This window comes from Gopherus evgoodei, chromosome 18 (assembly GCF_007399415.2).
Source record: "Gopherus evgoodei ecotype Sinaloan lineage chromosome 18, rGopEvg1_v1.p, whole genome shotgun sequence".
In the NCBI taxonomy this organism is placed as follows: Eukaryota; Metazoa; Chordata; order Testudines; family Testudinidae; genus Gopherus; species Gopherus evgoodei.
In genome coordinates this window covers 8,206,098-8,232,831 of record NC_044339.1, presented here as the reverse complement: position 1 = coordinate 8,232,831, position 26,734 = coordinate 8,206,098, and the positions used below count along the sequence as shown (strand labels likewise).

Sequence of the window (26,734 nt, the reverse complement as noted above, 5' to 3'; positions counted from 1 at the left end):
CAATCCGCCCTGGAGGAAAATTCCTTCCCGACCCCAAATATGGCGATCAGCTAAACCCTGAGCATGTGGGCAAGACTCACCAGCCAGCACCCAAGAAGGAATTCTCTGCAGTAACTCAGTTCCCATCCCATCCAACATCTCCCCGCAGACCATTGAGCAGACTTATCTGGTGATAATCCAAGATCAATTGCCCAAATTAAACTATCCTATCATAACATCCCCTCCATATACTTATCAAGCTTAGTCTTAAAGCCAGATAAGTCTTTTGCCCCCACTACTTCCCTCGGAAGGCTGTTCCAGAACTTCACTCCCCTAATGGTTAGAAACCTTCGTCTAATTTCAAGTCTAAACTTCCTAATATCCAGTTTGTACCCATTCGTCCTCGTGCCTACATTAGTACTAAACTTAAATAATTCCTCTCCCTCCCTAACGTTAACCCCCCTGATATATTTATATAGAGCAAGCATATCCCCCCGCAGCCTTCTTTTGGCCAGGCTAAACAAGCCAAGCTCTTTGAGTCTCCTTTCATAAGGCAGGTTTTCCATTCCTCGGATCATCCTAGTAGCCCGTCTCTGGACCTGTTCCAGTTTGAATTCATCCTTCTTGAACATGGGACACCAGAACTGCACACAATATTCCAGATGGGGTCTCACCAGCGCCTTATATAACGGTACTAACACCTCCTTATCCTTGCTGGAAATACCTCGCCTGATGCATCCTAAAATCGCATTTGCTTTTTTAACAGCCGTATCGCATTGGCGGCTCATAGTCATCCTGCTATCAACCAATACCCCAAGGTCCTTCTCCTCCTCTGTCACTTCCAACTGATGCGTCCCCAACATATATCTAAAATTCTTATTATTAATCCCTAAGTGCATGACCTTGCACTTTTCACTATTGTATTTCATCCTATTACTATTACTCCAGTTTACAAGGTGGTCCAGATCTTCCTGAATAGTATCCCTGTCCTTCTCCGTGTTAGCAATACCCCCCAGCTTTGTGTCATCCGCAAACTTTATTAGCACATTCCTGCTCTTTGTGCCAAGGTCAGTAATAAAAAGGTTAAATAAGATCGGTCCCAAAATCGATCCTTGAGGGACTCCACTAGTGACCTCCTTCCAGCCTGACAGTTCACCCTTCAATACGACCCGCTGGAGTCTCCCCTTTAACCAGTTCCTTATCCACCTTACAACTTTCATATTCATCCCCATCTTTTCCAATTTAACTAACAGTTCCCCATGTGGAACCGTGTCAAACGCCTTACTGAAATCGAGGTAAATTATATCTACCGCATTTCCTTTATCTAAGTAATCCGTCACCTTCTCAAAGAAGGAGATCAGATTGGTTTGGCACGATCTACCTTTAGTAAATCCATGTTGCAATTCGTCCCAATTACTATTGACCTCTATGTCCTTAACTACTTTCTCCCTTAAAATTTTTTCCAAGACCTTACATACTACAGATGTCAAGCTAACAGGCCTATAATTACCCGGATCACTTTTATTCCCTTTCTTAAAAATAGGAACTACGTTAGCAATCCTCCAGTCATACGGCACAACCACCGAGTTTATCGATTGCTTAAAAATTCTCACTAACGGGCTCGCAATTTCATGCGCCAGTTCCTTTAATATCCTCGGACGGAGATTGTCCGGGCCCTCCGATTTTGTCCCATTAAGCTGTTCGAGTTTGGCCTCTACCTCAGTTGCGGTAATATCCACCTCCATATCCACATTCCTGTTTATCATCCCTCCATCATCGCTAAACTCCTCACTAGTCTTATTAAAAACTGAGGCAAAGTACTTATTTAGATATTGGGCCATGCCTAGGTTATCCTTAACCTCCATTCCATCCTCAGTGTATAGCGGCCCCACTTCTTCTTTCTTTGTTTTCTTCTTATTTATGTGGCTGTAGAACCTTTTACTATTGGTTTTGATTCCCTTTGCAAGGTCCAGTTCAATGCGGCTTTTAGCTTTCCTCACTTTATCCCTACATGTTCTGACCTCACCAAGGTAGCTTCCTTGCTAATCCCGCCTTTCTTCCACTCCCTGTAAGCTTTCTGCTTTTTCCTAATCACCTCTCTGAGTTGCTTTCTCATCCAGCTTGGCCTACAACTCCTGCCCATGGTTTTTTTCCCCTTTCTTGGGATGCAGGCTTCCGACAATTTCCGCAGCTGTGACTTAAAGTAATTCCAGGCCTCCTCTGCATTTAAATCCACAAGTTCCTCCACCCAATCCACTTCCCTAACTAATTTCCTTAACTCTTTAAAATTAGCCCTCGAGAAGTCGAAAACTCTAATCCCAGATCTACATTTGTTTATCCTTCCATCTAGTTTGAACTGAATCAGCTCATGATCACTCGAACCAAGGTTGTCCCCTACCACCATTTCTTCTACGAGGTCCTCACTGCTCACCAAAACCAAATCTAAAATGGCATCCCCTCTCGTAGGTACTTCAACTGCTTGATGAAGAAATCCATCCGCTATCACATCCAGAAAAATCTGACCCCTATTATTCTTGCAAGCACTCGTCCTCCAGTCTATATCCGGGAAGTTGAAGTCTCCCATAATCACACATTTCCCCTCTGTATTTACTTCATTAAAGATATTAAAGAGGTCTCTATCCATATCCAAATCAGATCCCGGTGGTCTATAGCACACCCCAAGCACTATCTCAGGGGAAGCTCTAGTTGCTTTTTTACCCAGTGTGAATTTTGCCCAGACAGACTCTGTCTTTCCATTCCATCGCTTCTTATTTCATTACAGTTAATCTCATCATTGATGTACAAGGCTTCTCCACCACCTTTGCCTTTCTTCCTGTCTTTTCTAAACAGCACATAGCCTTCAATACCTGCACTCCAGTCATGAGTACTATTCCACCAGGTTTCTGTTATCCCTATAATATCCGGTTTCACTTCCTTCACCAGTAGCTCCAGTTCCTCCATCTTGTTACCTAGGCTCCTCGCATTAGTGTACAGACATTTTAATTTTTGGCGTTTGGCGTCAGTGACATTCTTTCCCCCGTCGTGCACAGACCTTCTACCACCAGCATCACCCGTTACTCTGGTTTCTACTCCACTATTCATCCTTAGATCAATTCTTTGGTCCGCAAGGGTATCCCCTCTCACTTTGTTTACTTCCCTCTCCAGGTTATATTCCGGCGTGGAGATCTCCTGAACATCTCCCAACCATCTCCCACAACTTCCTAGTTTAAAGCTCTCTTGATGAGGTCGGCGAGCCTCCATCCTAGAATTCTATTTCCCTCCTTACTTAGATGAAGTCCATCCTGAGCGAACAGTTGTCTATCCGTAAACGCTTCCCAATGACCGTACATCACATTGCATGGCCTTCAGATGGGTACATGTTAGCACTAAAAGGTAGCATATTGTTCCCTTCCTTGGCCTCACAATACAAACTACTCCCGTCAGTAGCAGAAATAACCTGGTCTGTGGACCAATAGAAGGATGTAGACAGGCTGAAATGTATGGACCGCACCTCCAGGCCTTACACCCTGCCCTGGGATACCCCTCCCCAGCTCTGGCTGCAGAGAGCCTGTGAAGCAGCATCTCTGTGGGTTTGAAGGGAAGCAAGAGTAGAAACTATCCATGCTAACCCCATTGATCCCCTCCTGGCAACAGCACTTGGATTATGTGCATTCCAAGCCAGTATGTGGCTGAGAGTATTTACTTCCTGAGGTGCACTCTAAACAGAAACCTACAAAACAGTTTTGAAATATGTTCAGAATTTAATTCTGCTGTCTCCAGTGTAAACCTGGAGTAACTCCACTGACTTCAGTAGTTACTTCATATTTACACCTGTGTAATCGAGAGCAGAATTTGGCCCTCCATCTGCAAACAGTACTCTTGACATTCTGTGACATTTGTCTGGTGAATCAGTCTGTGAGCGGCCCACGCTTCGCTGTGAACTTGGCAGAAGATGCTTCGCCTCTATTGGACGCTCTCTCTAGCTACTGTATCCGATCCCATGAGTCGTCCCTCCCATTTAACTCATTGAAATGTCACTGTCGTCAGCTATTTTCATGGTAATTTTTCCCTAAAATCGAGCATAAAACCATCTGTCAATTTGTTACCAATTGTGGTTTTGTTTATTAATAGATTCTATTCTTAATTTAGAAAAAGAATCAAGTCATTCTGATCAGTTGATGTAAATTGCATGTTGGAGTTGAGTCAGTAGTGTGTGCTTATCCCTCCACCTACTTAGCCAATTTTATTAATTAACATTTGCCCTCACAGAATGTAGCTAATAAGTAAGGAGCTTTACATTGGCAAACATTCATTTAGTAGGTGTTGGCAGGTGGGAACAGATTAAACCAGCATGAGAGGAAGAGGTCAGCTTCCTTTCTGTTTACAACTGCGGGCCAGGACTTCTCTTCTGATTTAAAGTGCACAGCCCCTGAAATACAGGAGGCCAAATTCTAGTCTTTGTAGCATCAGACTGTATCCTAGTGACTTGATTAGAATCACTCTGAGTTTACCCTGGTAGAACTGAGTTCCGAATCTGGCCCGTTTTACTCTTTTCTCCTCAGTGCCCTGAAAATGTTGGGGCCGTAATATTTTGAGGCTTTCATTAGCTGTAAGTAGCCCTACAGTCTCTCTGCACGGTACTATAGCTAAGTAACAAGTGAAAGGGAATCATTAGGGGCTGTCTGGTTATTTGCCATTCTAAAGAAATCTAAGCATCATAAATACAACTGCCCAGGGTGATATTTGAAGCCAGAAGCTTCATGGGAGTAAAAGAAGGATTATGCACATACATCTGGTACTGGCTGCTATCAGTGGCAGGATACTGGACTAAAAGACCACGTGTCTGATCTTGTATGGCGGTTCCTATTTTCCTAGATGATTGATAGGTATATCCACAGTTAAACTAGGGAGGGTAAAAATTGATAATGAATCTCAGCTCTAATACTTCAAAACATAAGCAAAGCTGGTTTGGGTTTAGGAAGAAACTTCATCCATTGGGTAGGTTATTGCATAATTATGCGTTTCTGGGCTTTTGTGCCTTTCTCTGAAAGCTCTGATGCTAGCTACTATCAGAGATTGGGTAATCTAACTGTGTTCACTGCTGGTCTGGTCTGGTCTGGCAAGTCTGTGTTGCTCTGGGATGGAAAATGGTACCTGTGCCTTCTCTAGGGACTCAAGTTAAAATGAATGATATTTTTCAGTGGCTGTATCAAACATTTTATTTAGGCTTAATAGTTATGTTACTTTGCTAGGCAGGTTTTCCAGTTTGCATTAAATGAGTTGTTTTTACAAATAGTAATAATACTCATAAATAATTCCTTGCGTGTATATCATCCTGAGGAGCCCAATGAGCTTCACAAAACTATAAATTAGAGAAACACTGCAATGCAGCAACCAGCAGTTCAAACAGTGCCCAGCAGTGGGCGAGGAGGGGAAATATTGCTCAAAGATACCTGGACAAACCTCTGTCAAGGCAAAACCATTAGGGGCATGGGATCCTTAAGGCACCAGAGAGCAGACCGGACCTTGGCTTCTACGATGTCCTCAGAAAGCAGATCACCTGTCAGACTTCCAGTGCTGAGACCGTTTGGCTCATCTAGGTCTCCGTTCAGGACAGCAGTTATTAATGTGCTTGACTTAAATCCCACTGGAGAGCTTAAATCTCACCTAGGTCAATGGGTATGTCTACGCAGCCCACAGGAGTGAGCCTCCCAGCCCAGGTCAAGAGGCTCGGGCTAGCTGGGCTCATGCTTGTGCTCTAAAAATAGCTGTATAGCCAGTGCTTTGACGTTGTGATTCAGGCTGGAGCTCAGGCTCTGAAGCCTAGGGAGGGGGTGAGATCAGAGCCTGAGCTAATGCTCACTGTTTTGAGGTTTTAAGTAGCACTTAAGTGATGCGTATGTCTTGTACTTGCCCCTCTACGGAGGGTGGATTTCACCTGAATGGCACAGTAATGCCCTATGTGTGTGTAACAGTTCCAGACCTGAGAACATGGCAATATCTCTCCCTGCTCCCAGAGACTAGTCCTAGCCCCAGGCTCAGTGTGTGCCTCAGTGGGCCTTTTCCAAGATTTGCCTGTCAGTTGGCAGTTACTTCTTCACAGCAAGCAAATACAGCTGCTTTCATCGCAAAACCTCTTTTAGTAGCTAGCAGGCAATGGGAATTGCCAGTCCCTGCCCCATTACTCTCCTATCGAATCCCAGTATAGAACTGTGTCTTATCTACTAAGAAGTTGGCCAAGTGGAATAAAAGCCTTTTTTTCTTTTTACACATCCTGCCAGAATTAATGATGATTCTGAGTCAGATGCAGAAGGAGGCTGTGAAATGTATTAATCCCAAGAGGGATTGACTGAGGGTGGAATCTTTTCTCATATTATCTAGAATCACTAATTTTTCTTTTCCCTGTGCACATGGGCTTTATTATTCCTTATCAGTATGAACAATTTGTAGCCCACAGGATAGGTATAAATAACTAGCGTGGGAGTAACCATGCAGATCAGTGATCTATATTCTTAAGCGTCCCTCTTCCTCCATAATCATTCAAAAGAAATGAATACACAGCCAAGATTGAGCATCTTCATTTCAAACAGGAACAGAATAGAGCAAGGGAGGGAAAGAAACCAGACCTTCCAATGGTTAGGTCCAGTCTTCAAGAGCCTGATATATGAGCAGCTTTTTCTTGCTCTTTCAATTGACCTTACGCTAGAGACTGGAATTATTGCCCTGTCCACATGGCTCTGTTTTTTCATTACCCGTTTACTGTGGAAGCAGTAGTCTCGTTGCCCGTCGAGTCAAGCTAACAAAATCGAATCACCGTTTGTTTGTTTTTAATGTGTGTGAAATTTGCTTCATAATTAAGAAATGAAACCAACAGCGCTCATTTCAGATTGTCATTGGGGGTTGGAATTTACATCATAGTAAAATGGTGTAAAATAATGCTCTCTGCAGGGGGCACCAGGTTATTATTGCTGTTAGAGAAAGGAATTCAATTGCATTGATTAAAAATCTATCCAGGCAGTGTCTCCTTGGCCCTGACTTGGTGCGGTATGTAATTGCTTTCACATTTATTTCCTCATAATCCCAATCCCCTATTCTACAAACCAGGTATACGCTCCTAAAAATGACCAAAACCCACGTATGCTGAGCTGCGCTCTCCAAAGGTCAAGATTCTGGTTTTGGCAGAATAAACTCTTCAGGCAGGGACTGTCTTTTTGTTCTGTGTTTGTACAGCACCTAGCACTGTAGGGTCCTGGGCAAGGACGGGGGCTCCTAAGTGCCACCATAATACAAATAAATAATGATACATATGGGACTCTAGTTAATAGAATTCCCAGTCATATCAAGATACAATTACTATATCGGAAGGCACTTTACTGTCTCTTTTTCACAACTCTACATAAACGGAAAGTCAGTTGTTAAAACTGCACCTTCTTTTTTGATACATACTGTGTAATTAAACATTTATATCTGTTGTTTCTATAGACCTCTTATGCATGCACACACGTTCGGATTTTAGTTTGCTTAAGAATTGATATCAACTTTCTCTAACCCACGATGCTCTGGATGGTGAACTTAAAGACCAGAATCTTTGTGTCCCAACCCCAGACTGAGACTGCCTTGTGGAGCTCTGTCCTGGCAATAGTGAATGTATCATAGCACCTTTTTAAACGTTTTTATTGAAAAGCACAGAAGTGCTGCCCAATCTTTCTCAATCCATCGCTTTCTTCTACTGGGATTTCTTAGCTGCAGTTTGTCCACTAAGAATAAAAGAGAAGCATTAATTTTGATCAGACTCAACACACCTTTTGGGCAGATTGTACCCAGAGAGTATGAAGAGCTAAACTGCTTCAGAGTTGTGACTGGGAATTGCCACTAGGAATTCTGTTGTCGGCTCTGTTGTCATGCATTCAGTGGACGGATGCATTAACAACTTCCAGGGCTGGTCAGGTGGAAGATCTTTTTAGTTTATCTTTACAAATGAATCAACAGAAATAAAGTATTTCTCCAATGTAAGTGAATTACACTAAATATATTCTCATCCCTCGGAGGGCAAGTCTCACTTTGTCTGGTTCATATGTACATAGATGCATTTTCTGGGCTGCCTTCCAAATCCAAGTAACACACTTTGTCTTGTGGGGGGCTGTTCCCATCTTCATAGACTGTGAGGGGATCATCGAGGATGTGGTCCTGCTGGGAGCTCCAGTGGAAGGAGATGCCAAGTACTGGGAGGCTTTCACAAAAGTGGTGTCGGGCAGGATCATAAATGGCTATTGCAGGTCTGTATATGCACAACCTCGATGTCTTCTTATGGCTGGGTCACTGTTAGTGGATCTTTTATTTATTGCTTTTGAACATTTTGACAGCTCCAAAGATTGAAGTATTAAGGAGCTCTCAGTAGAGAACCATCTTCTTTAGAAGTCATTGTGTCCATTACTTGGATTTGAAAGTCTTCAGGAGGCAAAATAAGGCTGTTCTGTCTTGGGCTTTGATTAACTATTTATGTTGAACTTTAGACTGGAAGCCTGCGCATATGAAGGATTTGGTATTTAGGGACTGTATTTCATTTGCACTTGCGGCTGCTTTACAAAACTCTGGCAACGTAAAGAGGCCTCAGACGAGGTGTAGATGTAATTTACATGCACTCTAAAGCCTCTTAAAATTGTCAGAGTGGTGCCAAGGTGTAATGAAAATCGAGCTCTTAAATTCACAGAGGGTATGTTTACACTACAGCAGCACTGCTACAGGACTGCAGTTATGCTGCTGTAGCACTGCAGTGTAGACGCGTCCGATGTCAACAGAAGGGGTTTTTCCATCTATTGTACATAATCCACCTCTCAAGAGGCAGTAGCTAAGTCAACAGAAGAATTTTTCCATCAACCTAGCTGCATCTACAGTGGCAAGACCAACAGCCTTGAGCAATATAGCTTAGGTCGATCTAATGTTTAGGTGTTGACCAGACCTGAGAGCTAATTTGTGGAATTACTTGTTTTTAACATATGTTAAAGCACCTAATTGTCAAAACCTTAACAATGATGCAAATTTATCTACAAATAAGTATACAGAGAGAGAGAGGTGCGTGTTAATATGCAATTTAAGGTATGTAAAATAATAGAATATAATGATCAGAAGAGAGAAATTAAAATCACAAGCACTTGAGATTAAAACAAGAAATCTTCATTACCCCCATTCGTATGGCTGAGCTGAGAGATGCTGCTTTTGCTAATTTTGTATCGTTGAGGTTTTATAGATGCAGGATGTGTATGCAAATTACTGCATTTCTTCATATAACATAGCAAAAAAAAAAGCAACTGCTGTCTCCTGTACAGTAGTTTCTGGGGGATGTTTCTGTTTTCTTCCAGGAAGCCATTCATGATTAGCAATTTACATGTATAACTGAATTTGCTGTAGTGACTATAGATCATCCCAGAACTGTAAAACAACCTTTCCTTATTTCAGTACAGAAAGCATAGTATATTCATTTCCTGTGATATAAGAGAGATAATTTTGTTATCGTTTCAGAGCTTGACTGTGCTACTGAAATAAAATGGGTTACATGTGTATAATTCAAGTTAGTCTCTTTACTTTGGCAGGCCATATTTCGACTGTTCAACAAACAGTGGTTAATAAGTTACAGCTCAGTTGGACACAAACAGGAGTGAGCAGGGGATGAGATTTCAGATAAATATCCTAGTACATTTAATCTCTAAAATCCCACGGTATGCTGTGGCTGAGAAGCACCAGGTCCACGTGAAGGGTGATGTGAGGTGCTAATTGGAGAGCTCTGGGTGCATTTCAGTGAGAGTATCTGAAACATGAATCAGGGAAATACATTATTTCCTAATAAGACATTCACATGGGTGTGGAGATGTGGTGGTTCCCTACCTTGGTGTTTGCATAAATATTGCGCCAGATGGTGGTGGATCAGAAGTAACTTCACGGAAGTTTGTGAATTTACATTGGTGTAAAACGGGTGTGAGATCAGAATCAGGCCCGTTTACTTGAGTTTCAGTTCACACCTCTCAATGTTGACATTTGAATGAACCAAACATCTCGAAGTGAGAGCCAGTAAAAACTACTACACTGGATTTCGTATAATCTAAACTACCAATGTCCTATGATCGCCCTGTAATACCATAAGTCAAGCCAAGTTTGCATGGCTACACCTTTCAAATAACCTGGTCTGAGTAATGAGTTAGCAACAAATACAAAAACGAGTGAATGTCATGTGGCCATGGGAGTGTTGCATGCATTTGGCATAGCTCCATATGGGCTTTATTCACATATGATAGTCCAGGACAGCGGTGAGAGTGAACAGGCATAGCTGGAAGTGGCAGCTCTTAAAGTAAAATTCACCTGTGCAGAAGGCCAGCACAAGATTCTATACACCAGAGCAGTCCTACTTAAGCCGTCATCATAGAGCTCAATTGGATGTAAGTGATGTACAGGCTTTGTGCCAGCTCTCTGCACTGGGGAGAATTTCACCTTTCCAAGTGCCAAAGGGTACAGGGCATAGTCTTTTTATTAATCTTTAGACCAGCCATGCCATCTCTGCCCCACCAATCAAGATTGGAAGCACAATCTTGCTACTTCTCCTATTAAAAATCTTATATTTTTACAGCACCTTTACCAGAAAGATCCGAAATTACTTTATAATTTGCATATATGTCAGCAGCCCCGGTGCCTATGCTCAACATGTTTACAGATGCTACCGGCTGGCAAACTTCGACGTGTTAACGTATTACAAGGAGATTGTCCAATAGCTGGGTGCAGCCCTGTCTCCCTGCGAATCTGAAATAATTTTAAAGGACTTGATCTGGAAGCCCCTACTCCCGGGAGTAGTCCTGGTGAACTCAGTGAGGCTACTCATGTGAGTCATTATTACTCCTAAAATTTTTACATCTGTACCCCAATTATTTTATCCAGCATGATATTCCAGGCTTGATTCCAGGACAGATGAAGCTGCAGTAGATATTGGTACAGACTTTGCCCAGGTCTACACTAGCGGGGGGGGGGGGGGGCAACCTAAGATACGTAACTGAAGTTGGTGTATCTTAGGTCGACTTACCTGGCCGTGAGGATGGCAGCGAGTCGACCACTGCCGCTCCCCTAGGGAGACCAGATGTCCCGATTTTATAGGGACAGTCCCGATTTGTTTTGTGTTGTTTTTTTCTTATACAGGCTTCTATTACCCCCCGCACCTCCCTCCCGATTTTTCACATTTGCTGTCTGGTCACCCGGCACTCCCCCGTCGACTCCACTTCCGCCTCTCACAAGCTGGAGTTCCAGAGTCAACGGGGAGCACGATCAGGGATCGATTTTATCGCATCTACACTAGACACAATAAATCGACCCCCGATAGATAGATAACTATCCACCAATCCGGCGGGTAGTGAAGACCTGCCCTTAGCTGGGTTGCCTGGTCCTGTCATCTCTGTCTTTTCCTGTGTTCCCCGAATGTCTTTGTGCATTTTATCAGTCTTTCAGCAAGGCTTATGTTGCAAAGCTCTGTTCCATTTTCCTCCTAGGGGAGACTGGCTGCTGAGTTTTGTCTACCGGACCTCTTCTGCTCAGCTCAACGTTGCAGGCCTTCAGCCAGTCAGCCTGGATGACAGGAGGATGGTTAATATGGATCTTTCATCTGTAGTGAGTAGCCCTCTTCATTTCCTTAGTATTTCACTCTGTCCATACCGGTCATAGCCTTGTGTTCATCTTCCATCCACCTAGCCGCGTCTACACCAGGGACACTTAGGGCACGACATTTTTCACAACCCTGGGGGATGTAGCTAGGTCAGTCTAATTTTTAAGTATAGATCAGGCCTAAGAAAAGTGACTGACTTTGTGTAGTCTCTGTTCTTCCCTCTATATGTGCACAAACCTCACAACTCCATGACTTTACCATAAACTCTATATCAGATAAGCCTTACGTTTGAACCAACACCTAATGGAAGCTATGTAACGTAGGGAGTTTTTTGTTTCCATTGTTGCTTTTTTAAAAAATTCTGTAACATTCTGCATTGGAGAAAATGGTGTTTCTGTCCCATCAGATCCTACAGGAGTGGCATCTCTTTCAGAAAGATAGTGTGGCCTGGTGCTCTGTCTGCACTTGCCCTAAACTCAAACACTGAGGCTTGGTGGTGCTGGAACTAGAGATGCTGGGAGTGCTGCCGCAACCCCTGGCTTGACGTACTACTAACTAACACCAAATACCTGGTTGCCATCATCAGCACCCCCACTATAAAAGTTGTTCCAGCATCCCCGATGAGACCTGATCTATGCTTAAAAACTGAGTGCCATAGTTAGGTTGACATGGCTAGGTCAATGGAAGAATTCTTCCCTCAACCTAGCTACCACCTTTCGGAGAGCCCGATTAACTATATCAATGGGAAAGCCCCTTCCGTCAGTGTAGGAAGTGGCTATGATATGGTGCGTCAGCAGCACAGCTGCAGCACTGTAGCTGTGCTGCTGTCACGACTGTAGTGTAGGTGTGGCCTGTGCCTACTCCCCAACAGAATACCCCACTTGTGAAATTTAACAACCGCTTCATACTCTCGTACAGCCCCTTCACACTTGCACACAGGATACCACCAAAATATCTGTTTTACCATACCCACCACTAAATCCATAAACTGCTTTCATATCCCACCTCACAACTACAGTCCCCATGGCATGAAGAGTCCAGTACTCTGTTGCTTACACAACCTATACAGTTCTGTAATGAAATGATGCAGCTTCTGCATACATAAGCACCTCTTTGCTTTGATGACATAGACAGGGGATTCAGATCCTGATCTCCTCATATCACACTCACAGCTCTATGATGTTCCTCAAACTGATCCCCAGATCTCTTCATCTCACAATCACAGCCCCTCCAAGCTGCTCCAGCTTATTCCTTCACTATTCAATACAGCTACGCTAACACAGTGAATGCAGTTGGCGTGCCTGCAGATCATTCCCAGGAGCTATTACCAACTGCAGGTTATCTTAACTTTATATTTCCTGGTTCACAGAAGTTTGAGTTTTGCTGAACCTGACGGTGTGGAAGGACGCAAACTATCACCGGGCGTTCTTAACTTTACTTTAACTAAGTTTTTGCCGTTTAGTTTCCAGTATGCTTGCAAACTACTAGTACTCTTGGGGACCATGCACAGCAGCCTAGTCCAAGAAGGGAACATCTGCAAAGAAGCAGGGCCCCCGTACTTTGTGTCTCATAATTCGAGCACCACTATGAGTAGGGACCAGGAAGAACCTGCAGTCTCATCTAGCTGGAGCTTTTGATGGTCTTGAGGAAGTCATTTGACCTTGTGCCTCAGTTCATCCAGCACGCTTGTCGGGTTCACAGTTGCAATGCTACAGCAGGGGTTAGTACGGCTGGATTTGAGTTTGGAGTTAACAGAGCTCAGCGATGTTTGTGGCTGGTTTGATGATCCTGAATTTCTAGGGCAAGGTCACAGCTGTGGCTTAGTAGTTGGATTCTGAGTTTCCAGGGAACAGAGTAGGTTTGTGAGTTCTGTCCTGTAGATCAGGCATAAATTAGATTCCCCAAAGCCATTCAGTGTTGTTAATGCTAAACTGCTGTTAGGGGTGTAATGTCTTCAACACTATTCAGCTCTGTTTCCCTAAGCAAGCTAATGACATAGATGCCTTCCTTTCCCTCCGGGTGACCTCCTCTGCAGATTTATAGATGATAAAGTTAAAAGAGATCACGGCGATCATCTAGTCTGACCTGTATAACACAGGCCATAGGACTTCCCTAAATTAATTCCTGTTGAACAAGAGCAGATCTTTTAGAAAAACATCCAGTCTTGACTTTAAAATGTATGCCTTATTTCCAGTCTGAATTTGTCTAGCTTCAGTTTCCAGCCATTGGATTTTGTTAAAGTTTTTTCTGCTAGATTTACGGGCCCATTATCAAATGTTTATTCCCCACAGTAGGTACATATAGACTGATCAAGTCACCCCTTAACCTTCCCTTTGTTAAGCTAAATAGATTTAGGCTCCTTGAGTCTATCACTGTAAGGCATGTTTTCAACCCTTTAATCATTCTCATGGTCTTCTCTGACCCTTCTCCAATTTATCAACATGCTTCAGATAATCAGGAAGAACACAGCTTCTGCACACACATTCACAGCAATCTTCGGATCACAATCTACTATGATGTAGCTGTTTTTCTCCTTTGCATTTTGGGAATGGAAAATGCCTGGCAAAGCTGTGAAAACAAATCTTATAACAGACCCTGTGTAATCCAGACTGTCTCCTCTGTCACTTCTCAAACTGACCTCTTCTGAGCACATCTGCAAGCTGGCACAGATTACTCTCCTAGTACTCTGGAACCAGAAAGTGTCTTAAGCACATGATCAGTTTCACATTTTATGGTGTGCAAACACATCAAGCCTGCAACTGTTCAGCTGTTACCAGCTCATTTAATTCATACTGACCGAACATTGCTGATCCCGCTGCAGGAAAAATGCAGGACTGATAAAGTGTGGATAAAGTAGAGATGGTACAGAGCAAAGTGTGGACAGCCTAGAAGGGACTGGGTTAACAGAAGCTCTTAGAAACATATAAACCCCTAAGCTGATATAAAGCCCTGGCGTAGATCCCGCTAGGTCAGCAAAAGAATTTTTCCATCAACTTAGCGACCCCCTCTCAGAGAGGCGGATTTACAATGATGGAAGCACCTCTTCTGTCACTGTAGTAAGTGTCCACACTACAGCGCCGAATGCTGCAGCTGTGCCATTGAACTGTTTCTAGAGCAGCCATACCAGTAGCACAGCTAGGGGAGGAGCAGGGGGAGCGGCTGCTCCCACTGAGCAGAAAAGTGGCACCTTTTTAATTTTTACTCACCCAGCGGCGCTCAGGGTCTTCGGTGCTTTTACTCACCCGGCAGCACGCCGGGTCTTTGGCGGCACTTCAGCAGCAGGTCCTTCAGCTGCTCTGGGTCTTCGGCGGCACTTCGGCGGCGGGTCAGTCGGGGTTTTTCTTTTTTGTTTTTCTTTTTTTCTTTTTTGTTTTTTCTTGGCGGCGGATGGCGCCTTTTTTTGTGTTCGCTCCCACTGCTGCTAAAACCTGGCTTCGCCACTGAGCCATACCCTTAATGTCCTGTCTCTTGCTTTTCCCTGAAGAGCCTTTGTCTGTTCATTTTATACTTACTAAACTTCCAAAGCATATGGAGTGCAGCAGAGACCACGGGGACTGACTCCCAGCAGCCTGCTTGCTTTTGCTGAAGAAGCAGTGTGCACATTTAGGCTAAATGGATGGCCCAAATGCCGGGTCACCAATCTTCCTCCATTACGCATCTGTGTATGCACTGCATGTATCAGATAGAGAATCCCAACACTGCTGTCATCTCTGAGAGGCCTGCTGCTTCCATGATAGAGCAGCCTTGCCTAACCTTAGTGGAAAGGATGGAAAAGAGGAGCCATCCTGAAAAAAATAGAGCTCTAAGAGACAGGAAAACCGTGTGTTACATGAGGCGTGTGAAGAAAAGCTTCAGAAACTTTAACAAATGGCACGAAAGCAAAGGTGGTTTGCACTGCAAATGCAATGGAATAAAGTAGCATAAAGGTATATAGAGATGTTCTCAACAGAATGCCAACAGTGTAGTGCTAGCAAGGCACTTTACTACTTAATCAAGGGCAATAAATCCAGCTCTTTCTTATAAGATACAAAAACCAAAACACCTTTTCTGCAGGTGTGGATGTTTGAACAAGTATTAAAGAGCCTTATTAGTACTAGAATCTATGATTAGTAGTAGAATTTATGATTCTGCTAGTGAACTAGTATCTTGGACTAGCTGGACTCCACAAAGATTTCCTGACTCGGATCTATGAAAAAAATTCAGTGCCACTGTGGGTTAGATGGTTGCTTTGTTTGAAACATGGGTGACTGGTATCTCCATATCTCATTCTCATAAAGGCCCAGAGGTGTGGGAATAGCAGCAGGTCATGTAACGCTAGCCCAGTACAATGCAAGTGATCTAATGCTGGACATTCAGTCTAACCTAGCAGAAAAGACTGAGCCACAATTTCAATTTCTTTTATACAGACAACCCGGCTTAAAACCAAGGTGTTAGATGTTTCTTAAAACAATGTGGGTGCCTGTTTTGGTGGAACAGGTTGCTTATTGCAACTTGCCGTGGCACTGTCTCCCCACAGTTGCCCTCGTAGTCAATTTTAGCTCTAGGTACTTGAAAATAAATAGATCGGTTTGAGAGAAACCAGGAAATAATAAAACTCCTACATTAATGCAGCGCAGCAAATCAGAGTTTTTGCCTGTGTTTGTAGGGACTTGGCCCACTGAGGTGATTGCAGAGCCCACTCTGATGGGTCCGGAGAGCATAAGTACAGTTGATCCTCATCATCACTATATATTAAGCATCAAAGCAGCTGGTTATGCTTTTCTATTAATGTCTCGCTGCTTTAGAGAAGAATAATGATGGGCTCCCTTGTTGCATGCTTTCTAGCATGTCAAGCAGGCTCTGCACTTCACATTTCTCGCCGACCCTTTTGCAAAGCACCTCAGGATCCTGTAGAGAAACTACCTGAAAATATAAATGACAGAATTCTGAAGGAGACTGGGAGTGCTATGCAGTGGCAAGCTCTTCATCTGGTGAGGGCCGGAGTCTCCTATGTTGCGCCAGCAGCAACTTCTGCAGGCTCCAGCATAGGGGCAGCATGGGATGGGTTCAGCACAGATTTCTAGTTATGGTGACACAAAGCCATGGGACAGGGAAGGAGGGGAGGTTATCAAGGAAGGTGCTTCGTGTGAAATTCATTCTAACACCCTTCACATTCAAGCCATCTCCCAGTTTATCCACGGTGAGGGCCATTTCTCCCTGCGGGTCCTTTCAGACTTCGGAACTGAGCACAATGGTTAGAGTTCCCCTTTCAATCTGGGGGAGGAGTGGTATGCTGGAGTCCAAGGGGCCTGATTCTTGCTGCTGCGGCAATGTAAAAGAGTCTCAAAGTGCATGGGATATAAGGGATATATAAAGGGCCTTCGCGTAAATGAGACTCAGGGCTGTGTCTGTTTTGATTAGTATGGTCTGCTTTACAGTTTCCATTTGTCATGCCAGGGCCCTCTCCTTTCATTCTCCTCCAAACTTTTGAGGCCTCATTTCTCTAAATCTGTCAGTGAGGAAACTAACAAAATGTCCTCCCACTCAGCAAATGCAATTATAAAAGCTTCATGAGCTCTTACAATGAGACTGATTGATTCAGCGGATTTATTTGACAGTAACTGAAACTGAGGAAGTAATTGAGTTGTAACATACTAGGCTGATTGCTGTTTGTTCAAGTGAGATGCTGGAGATTACGTTTCACATTAGCATCTGAATATCGAAGAAATGTTAAGAGTTGGAATGTAGGCAAAATGCTTTTCATGTGGGCTTGGAAGTTACAGGCATTTGCTTAGGTTTCTTTTGGCAATTTTAATGTAACCAGAATCTGAGATGACCTTAAAGGCATGAAAGTAGATCTATGATTAGGACTTGCCTGGACCTTGAAATTCCCTTCTTTCCCATGCATTCAAATGGCAGCTGAATTCTCCTAGTTCTACTCTTTATCATTCAGATGTCACCTTCCCAGATGATGTCGATGATGATTATTGTTAATTTCTCTAAATGGCCAGTTAAGATCAGGACCCCATTGTGCTAAACACTGTACATACACAGGAAAAGAGATGGCTGCTACTCTGAAGAGTTTTAAAGAGTTAATAGACAAGACTAAGGGTATGAGTGGAAACTGAGGCACAGAGCAGCACTGGGACTTGCCTGTGGTTATATAGCAGGTCAGTAGCAGGTCAGTAGTATGCTGCTGTTCGTTAAATATCATGATGGATACAATTTTGTCATAGTAAAATTAGGCAGAATTCACAGAACATTTATGGTAAAAATGTACAAAATCAGAGTATGGTTTCGGCAATGAAAAATGTATAACAATTTAACAATAAAGTATTGTGTATTGTGGAGGCGTTGACACTGACCCACAGGCTGGGTGACCCACTGAGATGAGTCAGGGAATAGAGGTGGCACTCCATCTCCGAGTCCCGCCACCCAGGGCTGAAAGTTGTACTCACAGATATCTTTTAAAATCATGGAATCCATGACTCCGTGACAGAATCGTAGCCTTAATTATCATTGTAATAACAAAATAGAAAGAAGTATTGTCTGAGCACCACACTGGGAGCCAGGTACTCCCAAGTTCTAATCCCAGTACTGGAACTAATTCCCACTGCAGCCTTGAGCAAGTCACTTCTCCTTTGTGTGCCTCAGTTTCTCCATCTGTAAAATGGGTATAATATTACTGCTATCAAAGGAAGGTCATAAAGATTCATCAATGTTTAATGTGCTTTGAAGACTGACAACATGTCGGACCAGCTAATTGTTATTACTCCGTCATTTAAGACCATTTTAAAAGCACTGATTTACTCTTCTTTGCAATAACATTTAGTGATGAGATTTTGTGACCTATTTTGCACTCCGATGTTCCTGTAAAATTGGAGACACAAGAAAAGGCTGAATAAAAGAGCTCTGTTTGGAATATGCTGCACCAGACTTCACCATAGCTGTGGCTTTTCCCCTTAGTTACAAACCTTTTAGTCTTGCTTTTTTCTCAGCTGCTGAAACTGAGCAGCGAAAAGCCAGATCTGTGACAGTGATGATTAAAATGGAATTCCTCCTCTTGCCCTCTAAACCCTTTCTTAGAAGTGATGCCTTGTTACTGGTGTCTCGAGTGATTCCAGGGCAGCATGGTTTACAACCTGCACGGGCTCTTTGGATGCAGCAGACAAAAAAGACAGGATTCGAACAATCTATTGATTTGTCACTTGCGTGATTCAGGCTTTTCCTCAAAGGTGCATTAATCTGTGTTCTCATCGTGGGCCCAAAACTTGCAGCAAAGAATGAATTCTGATGCTGAAATTCAGGTTTATTAAGGACCGTGGGGACTGAGCATGGAAGTAGGTTGCCTGGGTCTCATTGCTCCCAGGTGGAATGACTTGTTTCAGATGAGCAGTATTAGGCAGGTATGACAGGAATGAATACAATCCAAAGAAGAAAAGCAAGAATGGGAACTTGATTTAGTCTGAACCTAACATTTCCCTGGATAGAAACTTGTAGCGATTCTATCACATTACAGGAAGGAAAAGCAGCTAAAACCACCACTTTTGTTGGTGATGTTGTGGGAGGGTGAGGAACCGGGGGGAAAAACGTCACCAGGTAGATTTCATTAAATCCCTGTAATGTCAGCCTCCAGTCCAGCTTCAGTTCTGTTTCAAGGGAGTGCCAGCTCTCACAGGTTCTCAAAAGAGAATAGGCCTGTGGTCACATTTCACAGAAATAGGTCTAAACAGCCCTATTCTCCCCCCCACCTCCATCACTCACTCTCAGGGCCGCACAGAGTTTTTTGGGCACCTGGTGCAAAATCTGAAACTGAGCAGCCCCCCTTCCAAAAAGGAAGGGAGGCCCTTGGTAGAGAGGTTGGAGGGCGAGCCTGCCCGCACTCACCCGGCAGTAGCGGCTCTGTCCCGTGGGCCTGTGCCTGGCTCCCCGCTCTTGGTGCTGCACATGGGGTTGCTCAGGTTTGGCCCACAGCGGGTCATCTGAGCTCAACCTGAGTGGTGATGCAGCCCTGCATGTCGGGTCACAATGTCACTCTGTTTCAAGGCCCTCTCAAACAGGGGCTCAGGGCAAGCTGCCTCTTTTGCCCTCTCCTTCCCCACGTGGCCCTTTACTCCCACACAGCTACCAGTTTTCCACCCTTAAATTCCTCGTTGTGAGCTGTGCCTGCTAAATGGTCAAAATCTGGAGGTTCTACGGGCAGACAAGCAGAGACACAGGCTCTCACATACCACCTGCAGATGTGGCCTCTTCAGACTGTTTTGTATAGAAAACCACCCTCTCTCATCACTCTTTCCTATTCGTCCCACCACTTGGAACTGACTGCTTCAGGGCAGGCCCCAGGGTTACCAGGGCAGAGACCAGCCGCTGAAGCCATCAGATAGCCAGGCCTGAAGGAGCAAAGCGAGCCAGCCTCTCAACTAACTTGTGAACAAAGGCTGTTAGCGTCACAGCTTCGATTCAAGCCTGCAGGGAATTGGCCTATCTGAGCCTTTTTTATCTGTTGAACAACTCACTCTAGCTTTAATTTTCCACTTGATTAAGCTCTTGAAAATGAAAAAGCTTCTTTACCAACAGTCGTCACACCACTTATTCTCTCATCCCTTTGTCAAGCTGCAGAACAGAGAAATACTGTACAGCCCCATTTCCTTAGCAGCCCCTTAGTACCACAGCAGCCATGCTAATAACTAGGAGCTCTGAACCTACAGGATCCTCAAGTACTTCAGCTGCCACTAGCATGCAGCCACCTCTGAGGTGAGAGGTGGAAGCTGTTTAACAAGCATTTCACAGCAGTGTAGGACAGAAAGTGAAAGCTCATGCTGCATCCATTGGAAAATGCCAGGAGAATGTAGGGAGGCATAAAATAACTACCGGACTTGGCATTTGGTAGGAGGCTGGTATTAACGCCCTTGCTCTTGTAAAAAGTGCTGTGGCATGTTAATTATCAGCATCTTGCTGCCAATACTGTAATGAACTAAGCCTGAGTTATCCTAGTTACAGGGGCTTTAGTAGCTAATTGCTGGCCTGTTTGCAGGCACTGGCATTTTCTCTGTTTTTCTAAAGCGAGACGTACTTCCAAGCGTCTTCTGAATCTGTCCAACGCCATCTGGAAAGGGGAGTGGTTTTTCCTCAGAACTTGTTAGACTAGAGAGAGATCCACAGCCACATGTCAAAGGAGAATCCAGTGGCTTAAGCATCCTCGTTCAATTCCATAGATTTGTTAAGAAATTAGAATAACTAATATACATGTCAGTGCACAGTTTGGGCTCTGTAACACACTAGCCTTAACTACAGCTGTTCAGTGAACTATGTGAGTGAATCGGTTTGTTCTGCTCCTCAAGAATAAGATTTTGTGTAGCAAAGAATTCCATCAAATTTGCTGGCATCCTCAGTGGATATGCCAAAGGTTTAATGGGAATATGGACTTAATTACCCCTTTTCCCCTTTAGAGGTGATCCACGGAGGTCATGAATGAGGCACATTGGTTAGGGGCAGGGCGTGGTTTGGAATTTAAGGGAAGCTTACGCTGCTGTTTCCCGCAGTCTGTGCATAATGAGGTTATCAGGCTCTAGGGCTGTCAGCTTAGCAGCAGCCACAAAACACTGCGGAAATGATTTTGAAAGAGAAAAGTGTGGTGGGGGGGAGTGTCGTAGTTTAAATAACCAAAACAATCCAAAGTATGCAATCTTCCAGCTGAGATTCTCAGCTAAGTAACCAGAAACGGTATCAATGTGATACAGGAGCATGTGTTCTCTTCCCCGCAGCACGACAGTTTTCATCATCTCGGTCACCCATTGGAGATGTTTTAAATGTTGGAGAACATTGCATTTGAGACAGACCCTCCTAGTAGATCCCGAAGGCTCAGACTCCATCCCTGACTGGGCTTACAGTGTATAGGAATAACAAATCATCACACAGTTATTAATGTTACAAATAATTGTCCAGATCATGAAGTCTGTGATCATGATGGCCCCTTCTGGCCGGAAAGTCTATGAGTCCGTTCAGGCAAAACTCCCAGCAAAATCAGTGAGAGCCTTCCCTGAATAAGGATAGCAGGATCAGGCTCCATAAGCGTCACAGCAGGGTGCTTTTAAGGACAGAGCACGTTGTACATTGCCTGGATATTTTTGTCTTGTGTTTACGTTAATGGTATTTCAACAAAGTATTCCCGTTTGGGTTTCATTTTCTTTCTATCTTCTTACGCCAACGTATGAAAAGAAAATTCAGATTTTAATGCCAATAAAAAATGTTAATAAAGTAGAAAATTGACTTCCCTGACATGCTGTGTTTACAAGGTATATCACCCATTACATAGTTTCCAGACGTGTTTGAGATTTTACAGTTGTACCGTAACGTGTTATTGACGCACATAACGTAGATAAAGTACGTGGAAAAGTTAGCACTTCCTGTTAACCTCTGAATTCCTGCTACCTCAAATGATAATCTCATCAGAGTTTACAAGCCAAGCAGAATCAAGCCTGGTAAGGATAAAATGGCCATCGACAAATTCAGGCTGGAAATTAGAAGATATTTCGAGCCATTGGAGGGGTGAGATTTTGGAACAGCCTCCTCGTGGGAGTTGTGGGGGTAAAGAACATAATTAGTTTCAAGAGAGAGCTGGACAAATTTGTGAGTGGGATTGTATGACAGGGTTGCTTATGAGGTAAAGGGCAGGATTCAGGCATCTTGGGGTTCAGTTCCGCTTTATGTCTTATGTTCCTGAAAGCTCAGGCTTCAGGGTTTCAGCCAGCCACCATCTAGGATCAGGAAGGGATTCACTACCCCACTACCACCACCCACCAGGTATTCTGATTTGTTTCTTTTACATCTTCCTCTGAAGAGTCAGGGGTGGCCGTGGCTAGTGATGGGACATTGGGTGGAGTGGCCAGGGGCTCTGAGGTGGCACCAAGCATTCTCTCTCTCAGGTGCTTGGCTGGCTGATCTTGCTCTCGTGGTCAGAGTCTAAGTGATTGCCACATGTGGAATAGAGAAGGAATTTTCCCCCAGGTCAGATTGGCAGTGACACTCAGGCAGGTTTCATCTTCACCCACAGCGTGTGGATACAGGTTACTTGACAGGATTATCTGGCTACATCTCACTTAATTCTGTCCCTGCCATTGTGAGGACCTCTGGCCTAGTGCGTGTTAATCCTTCTTGTTCTCTCCTATGGCACATAATAGACTAGTCTCCAGTGGGCTCTAATACTTTGGTCTAATTTCAGTTCTTGGGTTTAGTATGCGAGTGCTGGGCAGAGTTGGTGGCCTGTGATATCCAGGAGGTCCGAGTAGATGATCTAGTGATCACTTCCAGCCTTAAACTCTGTGATTCCATGGAGTTGTAATCACAAGTGGTATGTGCAGATTTAGCTATGCTGCCTTTCACCCAGAGGCGGCTGCATATCAGTGGTGGGCAAAATGTACGCACAGTACAAAATTTGTAACACGTGAAGGGATTCATTTGGATGACAGGCACTAGAGAAAGGCAAGCTCATTATCTGATCATTACAGCAGCATGGTTACCAGCCGTGGCAAAAAGCAGCAGTTCATACAAAGGACGAAATAGCAAAATTTCAGAAGTGAAATGAAGCTGTTTTTAATGCATGGTGATTTTTTTTAAACCCTGCAAGCTATTCATTCTTTGACTTTTACAGATCTTGACTGTTTGAGCTCCTTCATAGAAAAGCTATGTGGAATCCGGGCTGACCAACGCTTTCCAAGTTTTAGCCTGGTGCAGGTTTAAAGCAGCTGAATTAGAAACCCCTGGAAATGGAAAGGGTCATAGAAGCAGCAAGTGCACTATAAATCTGGTGTCATGAACATTCTGCTGAAATAACACAGCTTCTTCCTGGAAGTGCTCCTTGCTGTAAAGAGGGGAGTGGAAACGGGGCAGTTTGGATACTGAATGTCTGATAGTTCTGAAGGTGGGGTGCGGTTGTGCATGACCCTGCTGGGGTCTAAAACTCTTAACTTTTTCTAAAAGCTACTGGCAGACTGGCAACCACCATCTGCTTTCCTCTTATCACTATCTGCAATCATCTTTTCCTTGACACATAGAGAGTCAAGGGAAATGCAATCCAGAGCCCTTGCAAAGGTGTTCAGTACAAGCAGATGTGACAGTAGAACTGATGAATCTCCTCTTGAGCGGAATTTCAGATGCTGGTGGAGAGGCAATGGCTATGAAGCTGGTTATTATGGTTCAGCTGCAGATGGAGGGATTGAAGGAGGCTGCTTCAAATAGGCCCTTCTGAAGTTACCAATTTCCTCGTCTTTCCTGGCATCTTTGAATTTGAGTCATGATTTGATATATGGAAAGTTAGCAGGATCTCAGAGTCAGCAGATCATTAGCTGGTGCCTGTGCTAGAGACAGAAATTTCTAGGAGATTGTGGGGGAAGGATGGGTTGGCATCACAATCTGAGAAAGCTCACGTACTCTCTCCACCATGGGGCTAGATCCTCAGCTGTTGTAAATTAGCATGGCTTCAGTGGAAGTCAATGGGACAATTCTGATTTATACCGCTGAAGATCTGACTTGGAGAGCCCTAAGCCAATGATATTCAGATGCCAAAACAGGTACATTCCTGAATCAGGAACAGAATGAGAGAAGGAGCATGTGTGTTCCTTGATCAAGAATGGGATGAGGGGTGTAATCCTCCATGATGACCAAGAAGGAGGCTTTCTCTGAGGTAGCTCATTTCAGGTGGTAGAGTTGCTGAAGAGTATTGTTGCCACTGATCTGTTGTTGAATGTGTTGGAGTTATTCCTGGGGGAATTCTGCGCCACTCTGCATCCGCAGAATTTATCTCCCCCACAGCTTTCTTTGCTTCCCTGCAGAAAAATGACTTTCTGATGGGGAAGCAAAGGGAAGCCACAAGAGAGATCATGCGACCCTCCCCAGCAGTATGTTTCAGGTGCCCATGGCAGCCAGCAGAGAGGTAAATCATTGTGGGGCAAGACTGCAGAAGACCCGGCTGGTGGCTCCTACCCTGCATCAGGCTCAACTGCTAGTCCCGATTGGGCTGGGGAGGACAGGACTTCCTCTTCCCCTGCACAGCATCCAGGACCATGTCAGACCCATCCCCAGATTTCTCCCCCAGCTGTAAGAAGCTCCGCAAACTCTCTTTCTCTCTCTCACACACGCACACACACTCATGCGCGCGCACACACACACACACACACACACACACACTTACTTCGTGCACCCATTGCTCCTCAGCTGCTGGGGGAGGGATCACTGTACAGGGAGCTGCTCCCCCATCTGCCCAACCCCCGTGATCCAGACCTCCTCATACCCAGACCTTCCCACCAAGCCTGATTCCCCCCCCCCCCGATGAGCCCCATTCTCCCTGCACCTGGACCACCCCAAAGAGCCACCTGCACCTGGATCCCCATCCCACTCCAGCATCTGGGCCCCCCTTCAGAGTCCCATTACTGTTGCACCTAGAACCCTCCAACAAGCCCCTGTGCATCCAGATCCCCCCTGCACCTGGATCCCCCACTGAGCCACACCCAGATTGCCCCACATAGAACCCTCTCAACTCACATCTGAATCGCCCCACACTGAGCCCTTCCACATTTGGATCCTGCCTTGCTGAGCCTGCCTGCCCACACCTGGTGCACCTGGCATGGAGGGAGGGATCCTAGGGTGTTTCTGGGGCAGGCCCAGTCCTTGCGCTGTGTCAGGGTGGGTGCAGCCTCACTGCTGAGTCCATGTCCCGGGGGAGGGAGGGAAGCTGTGCAGTGATCTCCCACCTCCGTGAAGCCAGTGACCTGTGCTCCCCAATGCCATGCTGGAGCCTCCACATTTATTTGTCAAATATAATTTGCAGATTTGTGCAGAATTTTAAAATATTGTGTGCATAATTTTTAATTTTTTGGTGCAGAACTTTTGATTTGATGTCTCGGGATGCACTCAGGAGTACGCAGTGATGCTCAAGGGTTACAGAAGGCTCCCAGAAAGTGTGCTGTAGAGAGATTCTGCCTTACAATCACATGGGACAGCCTTTCAAAAGAACTCTGGGACAAATTTTCAGGTGCTCAGCACACGCAGTCAGGGCTAGGTTTTCAGAAGAGCTCAGCTCCCATCCTGCCACCTAAATAAGAGCAAGATTTACCAAAGATTGTGTGCTCAGCTCTGTGGCAAAGATGGCCTAAGAGTCTCTATCGCTATCTCAGAGGGAACTGGTGGGTACTGAGCAGTTTGAAAATCTGGCTCAGTAGAGTTTTAATTCTTTTAAAATCTCTCTCTTACTGTCTCTTTTGAACAGAGGGGATCCATTCAGAAGCTTTGTCACAGACCCAAATCAACCCAACAGATTTAGCAAAGACCTGACGCTTGTGGTCACTTGTGGCTCACACTAGTCTTTGATGCCAGTAAGCTCTGCTCTCCTAAATTATTTCCCAAAAAACTGGCCAGATACTCCAGTCCGACCCTCCCATCTCACACTCAGGGTTCTTCCATCAGCAACCCCATAGGGCATGCTCCAGCATCATGTATAGTTCTTCGCTGAGTTTTTTAAACACTTTTTGCACCATCTAATTTAAAGATCACAGATTTGGATTGGCATTCAGAGACAAGTATTTGGTTATAGCAATCCTAGAAACAAATGGCACCTAATATGACCTGGGTGTAGCTGTGATACCAACTTAAGGGCTAAAGAAAAAAGCATGATTCAGCTCCTGGTACCAGCTAAGAGTCTCAGCCCAAAAAGCCAGCAACAGCTCTGTCATAAACAGATGATTAAGGGTTAATGTCTCTTTTACCTGTAAAGGGTTAAGAAGCTCAGTAAACCTGGCTGACACCTGACCAGAGGACCAATGGGGGGACAAGATACTTTCAAATCTTGGTGGAGGGAAGTCTTTGTTGTGCTGTTTGTTTTGTTCATTGTTCGCTCTTGGGGGTAAGAGGGACCAGACGTACACCCCAGGTATCCCCAATCTTTCTGAATCAGTCTTTCATGTTTCAAAATTGTAAGTATAGCCAGGCAAGGCGGATTAGTCTTATGTTTGTTTTCTTAACTTGTAAATGTGTCTTTTGCTGGAAGGATTTTTACCTCTGTTTCCTGGAACTTTGAATCTCAGGCTGGGGAGGAGGGGAGTCCCTCTAGGCTATATGAATCTGAGTACCCTGTAAGCATTTTCC

The 26,734-nt window shown here is 44.5% G+C and overlaps 1 protein-coding gene across 3 annotated transcripts in view; it reads left to right on the top strand.

Annotated features, from left to right (window-relative positions):
- TMCO4 (transmembrane and coiled-coil domains 4) overlaps positions 1 to 26,734 on the top strand; it is an 83,937-nt gene that overhangs the window by 43,587 nt on the left and 13,616 nt on the right. Inside the window, exons 12-14 of one of the 3 annotated variants that reach the window (XM_030537726.1) lie at positions 8,138 to 8,255; positions 11,505 to 11,622; positions 23,247 to 23,433. The exons of 1 other annotated variant lie outside the window; for it this stretch is intronic. In XM_030537726.1, the coding sequence (XP_030393586.1) occupies positions 8,138 to 8,255; positions 11,505 to 11,622; positions 23,247 to 23,261 (251 nt within the window). In that variant the 3' untranslated portion in view covers positions 23,262 to 23,433. Of the gene's footprint in view, positions 1 to 8,137; positions 8,256 to 11,504; positions 11,623 to 23,246; positions 23,434 to 26,734 lie in introns of those variants that run through there. One more of the 3 variants, XM_030537724.1, reaches the window with a different exon arrangement.